The following is a 19,771-nucleotide window of genomic DNA, read 5'->3' as shown; positions in this document are numbered from 1 at the left end:
GCTTTTGCTTGCTCATCAATCTCACATTTCTACAGCAGTCTGAGTCAGATTGTTTCCAAAATCAGCATAAAATCCAACTTAAAATAAATCTACATAATCTTACAGGAGTAACAATATTTTATGTCTGCTCAAGGAAATGACAGGGGATTCAAACAGAGCAGAACTTCCCAGATGTGGGAACAATGAATCTCTGGTCATCAATGTTTTCTTTTGCTTTCCTTGGGAAGAGTTTTTAAGTTTCTTGTAAAAAAAGGAGAGGAAAAAAAGTTCCTTTCTTACATACAGCGTATATGCTTTAGACCACAGCAACCTCGGACGGCGGAATTTTAAGTATTTTTTAACCTTTACTCAGATTTGAAGTTTACATAAAGACTTCAGCGAGAACCTTTCCAAAGGGAGATGATGATGCAGTTTGTGCTCCCCTTTCACTCCTCTCCTCTCCAGTTCCCACGCTGTCCTTTACCTGACTTACCACAATTTGAATCAAATCACTAGTGTCCAATTGGCTGCTGTGATCACGTGACCGGCATCAGCCCTAAAAGCACCGCCTATTGAGATTGGTCTAGGATTTTCCCATGGGAGCTGCATACAGAGCCAGTGCTGTGTGTGTGTTTGAGCACGTTAGGGGAAAAAGTCCCACCACCACCTCCTCTCTGCTGTCCTCACTTTCTTTCCTCTTTTCTTTTTTTTCCCACCACATCCCGTCCTTTAAAACACAGTATCAGACTTTAGATGGCTTTGTTGTCCCAGCAAGGGACATTCAGACTGTGAGAGTGCCTTAGATTCCCCGAAAAAACATGGAACAAAGGCCAGAGCAGCTCAGTGTAGTACCTGCCTAAAACTTTCTAGAGCTTTCAATTTAAAAAAAAATCTAAATTGTTTTAAAAAAAAAATTTATGAATTGCCAAATTCACTTTTGGTGGTCCTTTGATCATTAGTCACTCGTCTGGGTTTTAAGTAGAAGAGCCTAGTGGCATGCTAAAGCTAGTATTGAAATATTATTAGACATTGTACCAAAAAGCCCCCCACCTCCCAAAATATTTCCTCATTCCAGTTTAGTATAGCCAGTATTGTAGGGAGATTCTGATGATTTGCAGTAAGTGTCGAGCTTTTGCATCTTCACACCTTTTGTTTGAAAACCAAACAAGAAAATAAAGTCATGGTGTCTGACTAACCTGCAGAATAATGCCGTGTCTAAAACGAGCGTGTCCAAACGAGCAGAGTCAACTTTGTATGTTTTTGGCACCTTTTAAGGTTTCTTTATTGTGTATGTTTATTTACTGTGTGTCTGTCTGTGTTTTAAATACTGTCTGGCTTTAAGAATTTCGTTGTGTGACCGCACAGTGACAATAAAGAACCTTTTGAATTTTGTACTTGAAATGGTTTGATGAAGCCTATTCCCTGTGTGACAGCTGCATACCTGAAAATTCTGCTAGTTAAGTAATGATGTAGGATAAAGAAACACCAGCTGTCGGAGAGTCATTTTTCTTATCAGCACATCTGCTAATGTGACAAATTGAAAAAAGAAAATCACTTGTACTTAGCTCATTTGTCTAACAGAGCTCTGCAGGATCTCTGATTAATTATAGAATTATTTTCATCCAGGTTGCGTGTGTGTGAGACGATGTGCGTGTGTGCCTGCCCGTCCGTGGCTTAGCTTTGAGAGTTCAGAGCAGGTTCTGGCTTGCTCAACTCTGGGAAACTTTGAGCTGAGCAAATAGCTCGGTCTGTTTTCCTGGCTGCCGCCACAGTCGTATGTGTCAACCATGTGTATGTGCTGTTAGCATCTGTGTGCATGCGGTTTGTATGCTCAGTGTAGTGTAGCCTGTGCAAATTGTGAAGTATTTTATCTGTGCGGTTAATTTTTATCTGTCTGTGTGTGTGTGTGTGTGTGTGTGTGTGTGTGTGTGTGTTTTTGCATGTTACGTGGTTTTGTGTATGCGTGTAATTCAGCATACAAAGAGGAGTTCATGCATGCAGCCAGGGAGAAGTAAGCTTCATTCGCACAGACAAGACAGATGGTTACACCTCTACTATTCCCACACCTCCAGTGTTTCTTCCCCTCTTTTCCCTGCATGCCCTCTGTCACCACAAAGGCTAACACTGCTCTACATGTGCACACAAATGAGATGACTTGCTATTGTTTTGAGTGGGTGTATGGTCCTGAATTTTCCCAGGTGAAGAGAGGCAAACCTTAAGTGAACTAGTCAAGGATCACTCTTGTGCGAGTGGTTTGATTTACAGCCCACTTCTAAGTAGAATGCTGTTTACTGGGCGGAGACCTGATGTATTGACAAGGCTTTTAGCACTGACATGCTGTCAGGATGTTTTACAGACAAATGTGTGCATGTGTCTGTCTTTGAGTTGGGGGCCGGCACACAAGAGGCCACTAATGTCTCTCCATTTATCAGGGAAGGACGTTATAATGTGAACACGTGAATGCTACTGAGGTGTTAACACTGTCTATACACACAAAGATCTGATCGTTCTGTAACACTTATGGCCTTTCACACCAAAGCAAGAACCTGAGAAAAATGTGTCTTTGCTGGTGTGCGAGTAGATCAACGCAAGTTATCAGACCTGTACTTTTCCCGTGTTTTAACATAGGTCTGCAACTTTGTGTTTTAAAGCCGGTTGTTAAGGTTAGCCATTTAAGAATTTACTGTGTACTCTGGTGGGTTTTTATTACTTTAGGTAAGGTGATGTTTTAAGTATTTTGGGTCATTACAATGTGAAGCCAACCTAGGTTGTAGTCTGTAATCATTATCCTGTGTCATATACTGGGTTAGGAGTGACACGGTACTGCACTGTACTTTTAGTTTATTTTTATGTCATCTGTCTGTATATTAAATGTATATCAACCTGTTAAGCCAAAAAAAAAAAAAAAAAGATCTAAATATCCTGACACCTAGAGTGAGGGGAGTAGATGTCTGTTATGTCTGTCATTTTTCTGTCAGAAATTGGCTCCACTTCTCTCAAAGGGAATAATCACTGTTAGTCAATAAAAAAAAAATTGTTTTTATTCAACCAGTTAATCAGATCTGTCAAGCTTCATTTACAAAGTATTTCTCATGCAGTGTAGTGCAGTTCCAGGTGTTTCTCAGATCACTGAGAAGCTGATTACAAGGCAATAACCATTAGTAATAAAGATGAATTCATATGTGATAATGAGCCATTTTAAATACTTAAAGACAAAACAGCAAGAAATAAATAAAAAATATAAATAGCTTATAATTGGAATAAAAGTGCAAATAACATTAAAGAAAAAATACACAGATAGAAAAATTTTAAATAGAGATAAGAAGATAAATAATTATAAAATAGAATCAAATGTACAATTTGAAAAAAAAAAACAGTCAGTGAATAAAAATAAAGTAATGTGATGGAAAGTAAACATCCAAAATGATAAAATGGTAAGAAAAAAAAAGTTTGTGACATCAGTAGCACATGCTCAGTTAAAAGCCAGGCCTGTCTAGATAGGTAGGTCTATGTTTAAAGATTTCATGACTTCCACCTGCTCTCAGCTCCTCTGGCAGACTTTTCAGGTTGTGGAGGACCTGAGACCCTGTGCTGGTTCATATACACGAGTGAATCCATCAAGTAAAAGAAAATAATTTTGGAAATTGAGAGGCAGCCAGTGGATAGACTTCAGAACTGGTGTAATGTGCTTTGAATATTTCTCAATCAATTATAGGTGATGCAAAACATTTTTCTATCAGAGCATTACTGTAATCGAGCCTGCTACATAGCAAAGCATTTGTTTTTCTGCGTCACTCAGAGAGCCTATGGCCATAATTTTAGTTCCGTCCTGATTGTTGTCAACACATGTACATCTAAAGTGCTCAGTGATCCCTGGTTAGATGAGTGTGAGTCATACTGTGTCCTTAATCGCCACTACATGTTTTCTTTTTTTAACTGACATGTTGGTCAGAGCTCTCCTCCACCATCATAAAAATGTCAAATCCCTACAGCAGACACATTGTTCTCTATTGAATTTATTATGCGTGTTATTGTGTTGTTTTTGGAGATGGGTATGGAAATGTTAATGTCGTTTGTGGCGGCCGTTGCACTTTCTGACACATTTGCTCAGCCTACATTACACCCACTTAAATAACAGCAAAATGACAGCCGCCAGTCAGCTATCATGAAAATGAATATGAAAGTTTTTTTGTGATATTGTGCTAGTAAGGAGGTTTTTTTTGTCACGTCATCCATCAAGAATAAAGCTCAAAGCAATAAAGATTTTTAATGGTGTCAGCATTTAGAGTACAAATGGCCACATTTGCAACAAGCTTGTAAACAGGCGAGAATATTTTCTTTTTTCCACATTTTTACATTTTTATATCTGCTGCTGGTGACTGTTTCTTTGTTTCTCCAGGCATGTAACAGTGATCAGTATGTGGCAGTGCCACGAGACGATATGGTCGGGATGCTTAAAAAGAAAGGTTTGTCAAACTCACACAGTATTATAGGAAAGGCTATACTTTCTAAAGCATTTAAGGATGAATCTACAGTCCATTATGTCTGCAGCTGTTTGTCTCACCATTGATAACCTCGCTTCCTTTTCCCTTTAAGAATAAAGAAATAATTTTTTTTTGTAGGACTCCTATCAGACCAGGACAACACTGACCTAATGCACCAGCAAGAGGAGAAGCACGATGACATTTTGACCCCAAAGCTCCCCAGGTATGCTCTTCAGTGTCGCTGGGCCTCCCTTTCAGGGCTGGACCCTGACACCCTGACCTTTCCCGGGGGCGCGCCTATTCAGCTTCACACCGTGCCCCCTACCCTCCTTCCAAGGATCCCTCTCTTCTACGTCTGCACCAGATGTGGCAAGGTGTTCTGGGAGGGCTCTCATTTTGGCCGTGTCCTCTCAATGTTTCAGGAGGTCTTGCACATTTCAGACGAGGACAATGAATCTGCTGCAGAGCCCATTACACCTGCTCAGCAGAATTGACTGTTGTAGAGTCAGTTTACATGAAGACTTTGGCATTCAGCTGTCTTATCCCGTAGGAACCCATGCCCCTCTGCACATGGAGGACGGTTCCTGTTCAAGTTTCAACACTGACTCTTCCATAGTTTTCCTGAAAGTAAAGTTGGGTCTGGGCTCTTAAAATACAGTAACATTTCCCCACATGTAATTAACTTTAAATAAATTAGTCAAAGTCAAATGGGAAACAATTCTTCTTTTTTTTATACACCTGGATCAACAGATTGCCTCTCAGTGAGCATTGAATGAAGGCTTTATTTTTGTTTTTAAGCCACCAATTTTTTTCAGATGGAAATATTTTGAAAATGTTTAAATATTTTGTGTTTATAACAGTTTAAAAAATCATTTACATTTCAGACAGGCTATAGAGTGATCGCATTTAGACCTGACCATATTTGTTATAAACTGTACCTAAGAAATGGTTTGCATTGTAATACTTTGAAATCGAAAGAGTTAATTCTTTAAGAAAGTAAACATGTGCATCAATCCTAAGTTTGTTCCATTCAGCAGTTTATGAGGTCACATCCTGTGGAAACTGTTTTTTATTGTTTTGACTTGAACGCCCTGGTAGGTGGCGATAAGGTCAGTTCCTTGGCCGTTTTAGTACCCAGTGGTACGATACATTTTTATTCTCTGTGATTACATTCTTGTAATATTTAAATGTTTAAATGCGTGTTTCAATAAAGAGAGTTTTTTTTTCCTCTCCTTTCTTAATGTGTAAGAATTTGCAGTTGTTTACTTTCACCAGATGTTTTTGTTTTCAATATGTTTCTAAATTCACAAAGCAGATGGTGAAGGACTGAGGGTGGACAGATTGATGGGATTATCCGAGCTTTAGTCGTGTCTGTCAGGTGTAGCATGTGTGTTGGGGGGTTTTTTTTTGTTTCGTTTTTTAGTGGGGTCACAGAGTAACCCGGCACATACCAGCAGAATCCCCTCACATTTTCTCATACTCCTTCCCACTGTGAATTTGTGTGATTCCAGACAATTAGATCTCCCAAAATGTTCAAATAGGTTTTGGAAACTGCAATTAAAGATTTTCTGATGTTTTTTTGCTGAGGAAAGTACATGAAGCTACACCAGAAGGCTTAGTTAGTCTTTTTACAGTCATACAATCTAAGAATCCCTAACTATAGCCAGATGTGCTCTTAATTTTACTGACAGTAATTTTCAAAGACGGGCCGTACTGTGAATCACTGAGGTAAATGTGTTTTCAGGAACAACGACAGCTGCAGAAGAAAAGTTGGAGGTTGGTATCTCAGGATGAAACTTGATGCTCCAGAACATGCGCGCTATAGCTTGGTTTATCATGCCATGAGTAACCACGCTGAGCTTTCAGATGTAAAGTGTTAAATTTGTGTTAGTTGAAACTCCTAGGACTTGACATGCTGGGAGTTTTCAGCGAGCTCAGCAGCCTAAATTTAACTGCAACAAATGCTGGAAATATACTCATGAGACACTTTATTAGGAACACCTTTCTAGTTTTGGATTGGACCCCTTTCGACTTTCAGAACTGTCTTAATTGTTCGTGACATGGATTCTACAAGGTGCTGGAATTCCATGGAGATTTTGCTCTATGCGAAAGCATCACATCCTAAAGGTGCTTGGATTGAGGATCTGGTGACTCTGGAGGCCATCTGAATACCGTGAACTCATTGACATGTTCAAGAGACCAATTTGAGCTTTTGGACATGTTAATGTGCTAGAAAAAGTGCACAAGATGATGAGTACACTGTGATCATGGCCAACAGCAATACTCAGATGTGACATTTAAACCACGGTCAGTTGGTACTAATGAGCCCAAAGTGTGACAGAAATACCCCCTGAACATTACCAGTTCATACAAGGCGGGATGGACCCGTGCTTGCATGCTGTTTACACCAAATTCTGACCCTACCATCCGAATGCCTCAGCAGAAATTGAAACTCATCAGCCAAAGTTTTTCCAGTCTTCTGTTGTCCATATTTGGTGTGAACATACAAATTGTACCCTCAATTTCCTGTATTTAGCTACAGAGTGGCACCCGTTCTGGTCTTGTGCTGCTGTAGACCATCTGCTTCATGTGGAGATGCTCTTCTGCATACTTTGGATGTGCCTTTCTATCAGCTCAATGCAGTTTGGTCATTCTCCTTCTGACCTCTGATACCAAAAAGGCCTTTTTGCTCAGAGAACTCACAGTCACTTTGTATTTTCTCTTTTTATTTTTTTACCCTTCTCTGGAAATCCTAGAGATGGTTATGTGGGAAAATCCAAGTAGGTCAGCATTTTTCTGAAATACTCAGGCTAACCCGTCTGGCACTAACAAAACCACATTCAGAGTCGCTTAAATTGCTTTTCTTCCCCATTCTGATGCTTGGTTTGACCTTCAGTGTGTCATCCTGATCGTCTCCATCCCTAAATGCACTGAGTTGCTGCCATGTGATTGGCTGATTAGATAGTTTCAGTTTAACAGGTATACCTTAAAAAAATTTCTGATGGTTTCTTTGGAAGCCTCGACCAGATGTCCCGTAACAGTCCTCTCTCAGATCCCCTAATTTCAGTTTTTTGGGGATTTAGTTTAGCTCACCTGGTTGAGCAGGTGACCATATGCTGCAAGGCTCAATGCACAAGTGCAGGTTTGATTCTGACCTAGACGCCTTTGCTACATATCTTCCACCATATTTCCTGTTTGAAAAATCTTCACTGTCCAATCAGATAAAGGCGAAAAGATTCACATAATTTAGAGAAAATTGACACTTTAGCTTTTCATGTGTGAATAACAGACCAGCTACATGACTTTAAAGGCCTGTGCAAAAATGTAGGCTTAGGGCTTTTGTTGCAGCAAGTAATCCTACACCATCCCTAATGCAGTCATCTGTAGGGACATTATAAGTGCCGTCACTTCTGAAGAATGTTACCAAAGTGGGTGTCTATGGCAGTGAGTGGGAAGTTAACCATTCATTGTTGTGAGTGCTGGGTGAGATGCTGGTCCACATCAGAATCTCCCTCCTCTGTGTCCTATGGGTGAATCTTATGGAAGAAAGTTAATATAGTTAACTAAAACTAAACCAAAAACTACATGAAAGAAATCATTTTAGACTGAAGATAAAACTAGACTTAATTTGTTAATTTGGTCACATTTGTCAAAACAAGAAGCCTGTGCACCTTTTAGTGCATGTGTTACTAAATCTGGGACGTCTAAGAAGGGACTTTGTGTCAAGTATTTGTTGTCACTGTTAATTTATTCTATTTTTCTGAGCATCTTAAAACAAATTATCCACGAGGTAAAGTCAAAAGTGAAATTTAATTTTTAAAAAGTAAGCTTAAAAATACTCTGTGGAAGCTACTTGAAGCTAAACTGAAGGTAAAAACACGTTGACACATTGCCAAACAGCATTTAATAGCAGGAATTTAATAGGTACGTTTGAAAGAGCTGTTTTTTTTTATCAGTTTTTGTACTGCTTTCTCATAGAGGTTTTATTGGTGGTGTATATATGGGAAGGTCTGGACCTGTTCAAGCTACAGAAAAATTGCAACATGAAAATTAATTTGAAAGTCTAGTTCCCAAGAACAGTGCAATACTGATGAAAAGCGAAATGAAAATATTATCTGAGCATTTTATGCGTTTTCACATATGGAAACCAGCTCTAATAAATCATGTAAAACTACACTTTAAGGTGTGGGGGGAAAGGGCTCGTGATAAACGCATAGCTGATGCTGCGTGAGACCTTCTCCAGAGGAAGCTGGATTAATCCACCTCTGTGACGTGTTAACAGTTTCGAAAAAGATCCACAATCAAGTGCTGCTGAACGAGACCGCTATGCTGGCAATGGTGTAGTTTAAAACGATAATAATATGACCTCTTCTTCTCGAGCCTCCTGGAGTCCAAGCATTTGTTGGCTTGTCGCCAAGCAGCCTGTGCAATAACTACAGTAACATTAAGCTTCCCCGAGGTGTATTTTATTGGTATGACTGAAGCAGACACCCTAACTTCCAAATAAACCCGGTGTGTGCTGTCCCGTCCTTGTCCGGGTGGTCGCAGCCCCTGCCTCTGCAGAGCGCGAGGTTTCTGCTGCAGCACCGTGTTATTTGATCCTTGCTCTTTCTTTGCTGGGAAGAAAAGCTCGCCTCTTTCCCACGCTCTGAGGACACGTGGTGCCCGGAATGAATTGGATGCAGAAGGCCCTCCCCTCCCGGTAAAACGTCACCCCTCTCGCTCTCTCTGTCTCTCTCTCTCTCTCTCTATTCTCATAAACTCAAGCACGCATGTTTTCAGGTATGAATGTAAAAACAGGTTTAAAAAAGAAATTATGTTTAAAAAAAACCCCAACTAAATTTAGATTTATGTTCCCTCCTGTTGTGTGATTTCCCCGTTTGGGCTCTTCTGCAACATGGAACCCAGAGGAGAGACTCCTCCCGGCTCGTCTGGCCCATTGCTGCCCCGGCGTCGGCGCCAAACTCGGGCACCGCGCAGCTACGAGGTCTTCGTTGCTCCTTTTGCGGTGCAGCACTTAAGCCTCTCTGTATTTCGGGGAGGGGGGTGTTATCTTGTTTATCATCGCACGAAAGCAGAGCAAAGACATGGCTGCACAAACAAAACCAGAACAGGCTTGCATTATCTCAATGCAACCGTTTTCCATTTAGGAGTTCTAGGAAAGCTGGCCTCATTGCACCCTCCGTGCCCAGCCGACCGCTCTTCATAGCTGTGCCCCCCACCAAAAAAAAAAACACCTAACAAAAAGTTTTTAAATTTTTAGTTATTTATTTAGTTGTTTTACCTGACGTCATATTAACTGAACGCGAGAAACTGGGGGGGGGAATCACAAGTATTTTATCTCAACTTACTCTGGCAACTTCCCAGGCACACATTACCACGAAAGATTCAAGAGAGAAGTGCATGTGTTGGGGAGGGTCTTCGGGGAGAAACTCATCCAATGGAAAACTTTTGGCTCCTGTAGTCTCTGCAAATGTTTTCCAAGTGTCCAGACGCATTGCAGCAAAAGCTCTGATAGCGGACAGATGTTCTTGATTTTCCAGAAATTGTTTTTCACCCTTCAGTAATCTGAGGAAAAAAATGCACACATGTACAGTAATGTGCAAACATTTTGCGCACTAAATGTAAAATGAGGAAAACAAACAAATACATAAATTCTTCACAATTCAGGAATTATGCAATAGAGCGTTTTCCAAGATATAATTATACCTTTGCAAGTGACGTACAACTTTATCCAAACGTTCTGGTTAATTGGCACAAGCCTTTTGTAGTTTGGGTTAAGTCTTTGCACAGCAAAAACACAAATAGGAAACAATTAAACCAACACTTGTATTTTTCTTAATTTATAATTTGAAAAACAACCCACAATCTAAATTTCCCCTCAATCTGATGGGATAGATTTGCTCTGCAAACGGCCATATGTACCCTCACTGACTAATTCAGTCATATACGGAGACAGCGAAGGGGAACACACGTCTGTTATTGCAGCCTACATCATCGACTTGACTTGGTTATTCACCACGTTTGAATACACCACATATGGGTGACTCAGAGCTGGCTTTGTTTTGGAGCATTTGCAGCTGTGGACCACTTGTAGGAGGTAAAAAAAAAAGGCGCACAAATAGTCACCTGCACATGTCCCCAAAGACATTCTGAGTAGATGAAATTAGCTCGTTTTTGCTGTCATTTGAGCGTGACTGAAAGTCAGGTATCTCCATATCCATAAACATAGAAGAGAGTGGCCTAGAAGTCCTTTCTGAGTTGCTTCCAGAATATGCTGCAAAGTCAGCTTTACCTATATTGATAAAAAAAAGGGACATATTTTCTTACATGTTCAGTGCAAGAATGTTCTCTTATGCCTAACTACACGATCCCTTAATCGTGTAACTAAACCCAATAAAATATTAGCCTGTTTCATATCCATACTGTGCATCATGCCGGCGTTAAAAGCCGGTTTGCACTAATGGAAGCAGTTAATGTGGTATGTGCAGCCGTGTAGGCTAACTGAAAGCACTACTCTGTGGTTATCTGTGGCTACTAAACTGTGACCCTCAGGTGCCTCATTCATGATTTTAAAGGACACCCTCCGGTCAGCTTAAAAGGGAGAGGAACGTCTGTATGCACCTAATAATCAGCCGCCTTTCCCAAGAATCGCTGTGTAGTCGTCTCCTTTAGATTAAACTGAGCAAGTCTGGGGCTTCATCTGTGGGACCTCTGTTGCTGTCTCTCCCACGGACTGCCGCTCCGACCCACAATAGCACGCTCATGCATGCAGATAGAGCCACAGACGTGCGCCAAATGTACGGTTCTGACTGTGGGAAAACCTGATAGTGCGAAAGCCGCCAAACCATCAGAGCGGAAAGCGGCTTGTAAAGTGTTACACAGATGACACGGAGAACGGGTCGCCAAACGGAGCAAACGGTCAGAGAAGGAAGCTGAGCTGCAGGTAGCCTACCTGGTGCGGTTTCTACATAACCCATTCTCTCCGTCTCTGCGTTTATCTAACCATCTGTGTCACCGTAACGCTTATTTATTTGTGCCGAGCCGTGTTTCTGTCAGTTAGTGGGATATCTATCGACACCTTTTTCTCTGCGCCACACACACACTCACAGGCGCCCAGTTCCCACGGTGGTGGGGGTAGCTGAGCGGCGGTGTCAGTCTGTGCAAAGCGTCACCTCTTTTCACTTGCAAAAAGGAAGTAGCGCGGGGCTTTTGTTATCTGAACTCTCACAGTCTAGTCATTTAAAAACAAGTGGACTATATCCGCCGTTTATGATTTAAACAGCCACCTATAATCTCCTCCTTTGAGGTGTTTTTATGCCGGTAGGTATGACGGCGACAATCCACCCGTTTGGGGTTTGTATTTAACTCTATGCCATTTGGTTTGGACGTAATATAGCGTACTTGTGTCGGCTTCTGGTAGAACGGCGTGTACAAATGTCTCCTTGTGCCTCAGTCTAGCATTTGGACGAATCTCATCTTCTTTCTTTGTTGTATTTCACATTTATCCACAAATTAACTGAGGCGTTTGTGTGGAGTCCCACACTCCGGAGAAAGTTGGAACACCAAAATCAACACATAGCCGTAATCCACTCCCTCTACGGAATAATTGTCATTATTTGGACGCTTAAAACCCCCAAATTCACAAGAAGTGATGCCAGTTTTTTTCCCCAGATTCAATATAGATTCACTTAACTGAGATTTAAAAAAAAACAAAAAACAAAAAAACAAAAAACCCCATTTAACTTATACAATCCTCGATCCATGATAAGAAGTGAAATTCTATCGCCTTTCGAGAGATTTCACCTCCTTTGAAATTCGAAAGAAAATTAATATGAAGGTAAATGTAATAGACACTCCATTCTTTGAGATATTTTTTTGCGATTAAGACTCATTTGATGTTGTTTCTTAGTAACAATTTTCATCGAGCAGCAATTAATGATCAACTTTCACCGAGCAACACTTGTCAATTCCCTTCAGTGTCCAACACGCTGTCACTGACACCTGACTGACTTTTGTCGCAAGTTCCTGCCGACGACAATCCAGTGGTGGACCTTTTACAGCGTGCCCGATTTCTCAGCAGTTTACAGCGCTGGCAGCACCGTGTCTGTGACTTTCAGTCCGCTTCACGGGGTGGGCTGCAGGAGATCGGATATAGAGATCACCGTAGGATTGCTGCGGGCGCCTTGTTTAATACTTTGCAGCAACATTTGGCTCCCCCTCGGAATACCACGCCCCCTCCCTACAGATTCACAGGACCCTCCCTCAAACCGAATCGGCAGCCTATAACCTCCCCGGATCTCCACCCATTCCTCCACAGTTGATTCTTTGGGAAGGTATTGTCATGCAAATGAAGGACGCGTAAAATATTCTCTCAGAGCGCAGCGGAGGGCAGAGACTCACACGGACCGCAAGGAGGACACAGATCGCGCCACTCGGTGGATTTCTATCGTTTGCGTCGCTAGGGACCCGTCTATCTGTCACAGGTAAGTCCCAAATCTGCAGCGGATTACAGTTCTCACATGTTTAGCGGTAAAATTCAACCAGTGTACCCGTGCGTAAACGTGTGCGCACGGTGGTTCCGCGCACTCATTCTTGGATGTGGCGGAATGTAGGGTCTCTCGCACTCTGTTGGTGAGGATTCTGGATTCATGCGGGCTCCTCTTGTCCTTTTTTGTCTTTCCCAGACACCCTGGCCACATGAGAAGCGACATATAGCCAGGGAACAGATCGAACCGTTCAAGGAAAACCGACGGGGATCCAACACACAGGAGGCTGCTCTGTGGAGATAGTGGCCATACTTCCAGTTTTCCCAAGTAAAGTCGGAGGTGTCTCTCTTCTCCATCCCCCTGTGCAGGCTACCTGCTGCTGCTACTGCTGCTACAGAAGGGGAACTATATTCTAAAGTCCCCTGGATCACTTGAGAGCACCCTTCTATTTTCTAGGGGATTTATGATCTCTCAAATATTTACACACCAAGTGTGCCATTTTCTCTCTTGTCCTTTTTGGGATATATGTACACACATATATATAAAGTGACCTTTTTCCGTTTTAGTGGGCTACTTTAAAGTGCCTTAGCTGGTTATAATCCAGTGTAACTGTGGCATTGCTACCAGACCAGAGACGCTCAACAGGGAGAAGACGATCATTATCAGCTTTAGAGTCCAGGCAGGATTACTTGTTCCCCACCCTCCAGCGAGTTGCAACCATGAGCCAGGCGGATGTGTCAACTTGCTCCGCGCCGCAAAGGGTTTTCCAGGAGGCGGTTAAGAAGGGCAACACCAAGGAGCTGCACTCTTTGCTGCAGAACATGACAAACTGCGAGTTCAACGTCAACTCCTTCGGGCCGGAAGGACAGACGGCCCTCCATCAGTCAGTAATTGACGGAAACCTGGAGCTGGTAAAACTGCTGGTGAAATTTGGTGCAGATATCAGACTGGCCAACCGGGAAGGGTGGAGCGCTTTACACATCGCCGCTTTCGGGGGCCACCAAGACATTGTGCTATACCTCATCACCAAGGCCAAGTATTCCTCTGGCGCCCGGTGATCAGACTCTGCTGTCAGGTAAAAAAGAAAAAAGGAAAAAGTAGAAAAATTAAAACAAACAAGCAAACAAATCAACTACAATTTAAATATAAAACTGCAACACAACACACGGGAAAGCCAGGCTCTTGTAAAAGCAAAATAAATAAATAAATAAAACAAAAAAACCAATAAAACAAACAAAAAACAACAACAAAAAAACAAAAACTGCCATTATTTACATAGTTGTGCCAAATCATATAAAAAAGGAGATAAAAAATAGGCCTGCACAATAATCTTTCCTCACTGTAAACCAAACGGGGTCCTCTCTGCACTCCCGAGTGAAGCACCGCATGGTTCATACACAGCGCCTCAACACGAATCTTTTAACAAAAGAAACCCATTTCCGTGAGTTTGTTGGTACTAAAGCTTTCCTCTTGAATGTTCGTATTAGATCGTGTCGTCCACTATAAAAGAAATCAAGTCTCTGTGTATCGCATGTGTGTGTTTGGACTCCAGAGAGCAGATGGCCCAGTTTTTTTCCCCTGTCCCTTGAATAGTTTCTTTGTGGGAGCGCAGATTTGACCTGTTGCTCCTCATTGTTCTGTAAAACCCCCTTTTTAAGTTATTTTATATGAAACAGGCACTTGATGCTTTATGGCTGCATGCTGGAATATCTGAAAGGGAAGACACATGAACAAGAGAAGAAGGGTTGCCCTCTGTTGGTTACCAGAGGTCTTATTTTCTTTAATAAATTTTAGTGATTCTTCTTCATTTTTTTTTTTAACTCAAAGAGCGGCATTATGGCTATCCAACACATTTTCAGATGTGTAATCATTATGTAACAACAACTGACTTCATAATTGTTGTGAAGTACTGTACACAATAGCTTTACTTTGTTTCTGTTTCTTTTTTTTCTTTTTTTTTTTAAGGAAAAGAGCGATGAGAGCGCTCTGCAAGCAGATCTTGCCATGCTGGCGTCCAATTTTTCAGGCCAGTGCGACCACTTTGCCAATGGTCATTGTGTTACTAAAAACCGCTGCTTTCGCTTTGTATAAAAAAAGACGCATTTAATTTCACTTTATAATCTCCTTTCAGTATTTTATTAACATCCTAGTCATCACTGTGAAAGCAGGCTGGGTTTTTTTTTTAATTTATGAAGGTACATTGAGAAGATGCATTTTTAAATATTTTGTGGTTCTTCTTAAAAACGATCTGTATTGTGTAAGGATATAATGGGTGACTCAAGCTGCTTCAGACTTTTTTGTGTAAACTGTCCCGTGTGGAGGTAAGACCTGCCACCCTCATCCTACTGGCCACAGTTCTAGATACCCCCACCCTCCAGTTATAGGCTGTCGACCCCTTCGGAGTGGACTTTCTCATCCTCCCATTAAAGTGACTCTGTTTGGTTGCCTTTTCCCAGCTACCTCGTCTGTAAAGTATTCTCAAGTCGTTCTGTTTTTCCTCACCACCGCCTTGTTTGGAGTCTGTGATCATCCGCATGCCGATGGGCTGTTTGTGTCTGCTAAAGTAACCTCACAGCCAGATGGACTTCAGTAAAGAAGATGCAATGAACCCATTTTTGCATCCTCCTTCGGGACAGTTTTCACACTACAACCAAACCAGTGCTGACAAGCAAAACATCATTTTGCCTTTTCTGCAAGAGAGTCTGTGGTTCTGTCTGTCTTTACACACACACACACACACACACACACACACACACACACACACACACACACACACACACACACAGAGCCATTGTTGCATGTCTCCCCTATAATACTCCACTTTGCTCTCTCTCTCTGTGTCCTTATCAGCCTGTATGGTTGTTTTAGTTCCATTTATTTTCTCTCTTTTTTTTAGTCATACAAAAAATGGAATTGTATCGCATGACTTATAAATGCAGGGAGTTTTATTGCACAAAATCGGAGTCTTGAGCGCCCCCAGTGTTCGTATGGGGTAACTGCAAGAGCCAAGGCTTTGGAATAGTTACTACTACTGAGCAGGACCCTAATACTGTTGGACGATGAAGACTTAAAAATGATCAACAACACATGACTATTGCAGGATTTCACAGAAAAGGAAAATTAGGTCTCATAAATTTGCCTGCTGCATTTTGAAAGTCATGGCACCCTAACATTTGTAACGATGCTGCTTGTATGTTTCTTTTCTCGTTAATGTTGATGTTGTTATTTTATTATTATTATTTTTTGTTTGTTTTTAGAAAAAAAAATGCCTACTGCTCAAATGGCCAACAGAATTTTCACAGCAGCACTGGCTGACCTCATGAGAAGCTCTTGAGAAGGTGTGCACGAGTGTGTTTTCCCGTTAAGGTGTATGTGTTTATGTTTGTGTGTGTGCGTGTTGTGTGTGTCTTCTCATGAGGCACGTGTCCCATTTTCAACCTGGAACAACCGATAATTAACCGAAACAATAGTTCAACTACATTAAGGTATAGATTGGTATCAGGCAACAAATGAAATATGCATCGCTTGTCTTAAACTTGATTTTTTTTTCTCTTTTGTTTGAATATTGCACTGATGACTGTTGTTGAAAAGTTGGCTTTTATGTGTCAACATTTAATTTTTTTTTTCTGAATAGAAAAAAAAAGCAGACACAACAAAATACTATTGTATAAATATATGCTCCAGGTGATGATGTCCTAATGTGTGTATTACTTTGTGGAAAAAACATGATGTTTTTCAACAAAGACGTGTGTATCTCTGTGATTGGGTGTATGTATATATACATATGGATATATATATCGATGCTGAAGATGATGATATCTTGGGGCACTTTCTTTTCTGAAGTGCTGTCTTCCTGATTTTGTTTGAAAGGGGAATAATACATTTGATGGTAAGATCATTGTAACATAATAAAGAATTGCACGGTTGTGCAGTTATTTGGCTCGCTATGGTCATAACATTTATGACGTAAGGAGCCTGCTGCCGGATTGGTGTACACATTGAGATGATTTTTTTTCTATAAAAAAACAAAAAAGGAAAAAAAAGGAGAAAAAAGAAAGAGAAAAAAGAATGAAAGAGTGCTGACTTCTTTGGGCCAACTTGTGTTTCTGGTCTTGCTTCATTGCAAGCAGGAGGAAACGGTTGATTTTTCATGTGTGATGCAGATGTTCCATCATCATGTCTGATTTTGGAGTTTTTTCGTGTGTTTGTTTGTATTCTTTTATTTTTGAACATTTGTAACACTGTGATGATGACATCATGTCATGTGGAGATGAGTGCTGTATTATTTTTGTACGTTTGTGTACAAGCCAGTAAAGAAATCATTAAACTTAAAATCCGCTGTGTATGCATACATTTCTTCCTTATGTCCCAAGCAAAAGCTACCCGCGCCCCCCTCTCTTCACATTTTTCATTGAAAAGATTGGTTTGGGAAACACCTCCCTCACCCCCACACTGCTCTCTCTCTCTCTCTCTCTCTCTCCCTCTTTCCCTCCCTGTCTTCCAAACAGGGCCCAACCCAGATGCCCATTCTCTCTTTTTGTCATTCATCTGGCCTCATCCTTTCACTGCCGGGATAAAGGAGCCCAGTGCATTGTGGGTAGGCTCAGTTTAAAGAAGGGTCCCCTCCCCTGTGTGTGTTGTGGGAGAGATGGTTTTATGTTACCCCCACACACAAAAACGTTTCCAACACACTCTTCTCGTATGCTCTCTTCCTAATGATTAAGACCCAGGCTTTGCACCACACTTCAGCTCTCTGCTAACAACCAGGACTTTTGTGTGTGTTTGTTTTACCTTACTTAACAGTCTCTTACTCACTATTTATACTCCCTATCAAATTATCTTCTTCAAAGCAAAACTAATTGTGGAGTTAGACTTCTAAGAAGTAAGATGACTTCCAAGAAGTCCGACTTGCTTCAAAATCATCCACTTTGTTGAGGCATTTTGCATCTTTTTTGTGATTTTCTTGCAGCTTGTGTTCAAAATAATGTTGCATGAAATGGGCTTAAAAATGAATTGGCCATAAGTGTAAAAGGGGGAACTGTGCTATTCTGATATGTTGTCTCTTTTACAAGCAAAATGGTTATGAAAGAGTGTATTAGTGTGTGCATTATGCTCTGATTTCTATTTCAGTTTTTCTTTTTTGCATGTGTGCTTCATTTCATGTCAGCATTGGTTAAAATGCAAAATCTGTTTTTTCTCCTGTTCATTTGAGTGTTTGAGTGAGTCACATCAACATCAACATCTTTCTTAGAAATGATGACTCGCAACTGATATTGCATGGCTGTAAAGCGGTTGGTGGGAAAACAGAGGCAACGATACGTTTTTCAACATGTCAGACCTGTTCGTATTGCAACATTTTCTGGGTGTTGACCAGCTTCAACTGTGAACGTTTGAGTAAAAAGGGTTTCCCATGTGTTCGAAATAACGGTTGTGGTCTTAGAGTTGCAATTCTGAGAGGAAAAAAAAGCAGTAGTGTTATAAGCTTTTTACTGACAACTTTGTGCCATTGTTGAAGCAACTGTTAAAATCGGTGTCTGCACCGCAGCTGAACCATAAATGACCTCAGCTCAAAGTTTCAGCACTGATCTGATGTATTTGAGTTCCTCTAGACACCAGCCCTTCTCTGTTGTGATCCCATGGCAGGCAGAGTGTGTTATCTCGCCTGCTGCTCGCTTGCACATTTCTCCCCAAGTCCCTGCCTCCCTCCCTCTCAGTCTCTCACTTCTGCAGGATGTTTTTGTTGAGCTGCGTTCCCATTGTTCACACACTGAGTTGGCTGGCCTCCCAGCGTTGATGCTGGCTGCTAGGCCCCCTAATAGGTTCTTCATGTGCCTTGGCTTTCCTTGCTCATCTTGGTCATTGCATGGAGAAGCTTGCATTAGTGAGCCAGACAACAGATTTTTGGAGGAATTTTTGCAGAGAAGGCAGAGAGGGAAATTGTGATGGATAAATTGTCGAGGGAATAACTGGAAGTCCAGAAAACATAGGGGAATCACATTAAAATTGCTTCACTAAAAAATAAACAGGCCACAGTGGTAAAGAAAAAAAAAAAGGACAGCCTTGTGTCCTTTTGCTTGTATAGTTTTTGTATGAAACACATAGAGGAGACAGTGTTAAAAGCTGGTGGGGTGATGTTATAGCAGCTGCAAAAGTGCATCTGGGTGATTATTTGCCATCGCTATTCAAAAGCCCATTGTTCAGAGGCTCATAAAATATTCATATCTATGCTTCCACCCCTCATTTGAAGCGATGCACTTAATCTGAAACACGCAAGATTAACTGAACATCTTGTGATACATGTAAAATGCCATTTGACTGGTTTTGCAATGATAAATTCCTCTTTTTTTGTTTTGTTTAATCAGCACATGTTCAACATGTGTACAGTGTACACGAGAACTTCTGACTTCCTCAGAATACACTGATACAGGCTTGTTTGCTCTCTGATTGGGTAGTAATGTACAACAAAGGGCTTCTCTGAATGAAACCTGTTGTATAATTAGGTTGAGAACACATATGAGGAACTTTTAAGAGTTACTGCAGGAGCACAATAACTCAGCCCTGTGTGACTGTCGAGCGATGACAGCCATACAAAGACAAACGCATTAAAATGTTTAATAGTGTTTCCACCATCTTGAATCAGACAACACAACATGTTGCAACTTAATTTCTTGTTGTCTACCCTGTGACAACAAATTGACTTCTTGCTCTATGCATAATCAGCATCAATTTTACTTGGCCAAGTTTGTGCACACAAACAAGGAATGTGACTCTCTGCACACAAAAAGAAACTTTTTAAACACAATTTTAAATGGACAGTTT

The 19,771-nt window shown here is 41.1% G+C and overlaps 2 protein-coding genes across 5 annotated transcripts in view; both read left to right on the top strand.

Annotated features, from left to right (window-relative positions):
• The window catches only part of exd3 (exonuclease 3'-5' domain containing 3), a 48,692-nt gene extending 42,994 nt beyond the window's left edge, over positions 1-5,698 (top strand). For all 4 annotated transcript variants that reach the window (XM_085279290.1, XM_085279288.1, XM_085279287.1 and 1 more), the window contains exons 20-21: positions 4,379-4,445; positions 4,602-5,698. In XM_085279290.1, coding sequence (XP_085135416.1) covers positions 4,379-4,445; positions 4,602-4,957 — 423 coding nt within the window. In that variant the 3' untranslated portion in view covers positions 4,958-5,698. The remainder of the gene's footprint in view (positions 1-4,378; positions 4,446-4,601) is intronic.
• Positions 5,699-12,124: 6,426 nt separating this feature from the next.
• Positions 12,125-17,295, top strand: nrarpa (NOTCH regulated ankyrin repeat protein a). Its single transcript, XM_085279286.1, has 2 exons — positions 12,125-12,949; positions 13,151-17,295. The coding sequence occupies exon 2, from the start codon at positions 13,672-13,674 to the stop codon at positions 14,008-14,010; it is 339 nt and encodes a 112-aa protein (XP_085135412.1). The 5' UTR covers positions 12,125-12,949; positions 13,151-13,671; the 3' UTR covers positions 14,011-17,295.
• Positions 17,296-19,771: the final 2,476 nt, after the last annotated feature.

Source organism: Mchenga conophoros, linkage group LG7 (genome assembly GCF_057382185.1).
Source record: "Mchenga conophoros isolate Kocher_MC1m ecotype Shallow Benthic linkage group LG7, M_conophoros_male_GT1.1, whole genome shotgun sequence".
Lineage (NCBI taxonomy): Eukaryota > Metazoa > Chordata > Actinopteri > Cichliformes > Cichlidae > Mchenga > Mchenga conophoros.
The sequence above is the reverse complement of the archived record's forward strand: the minus strand, read 5'-3'. Positions and strand labels throughout refer to the sequence as shown.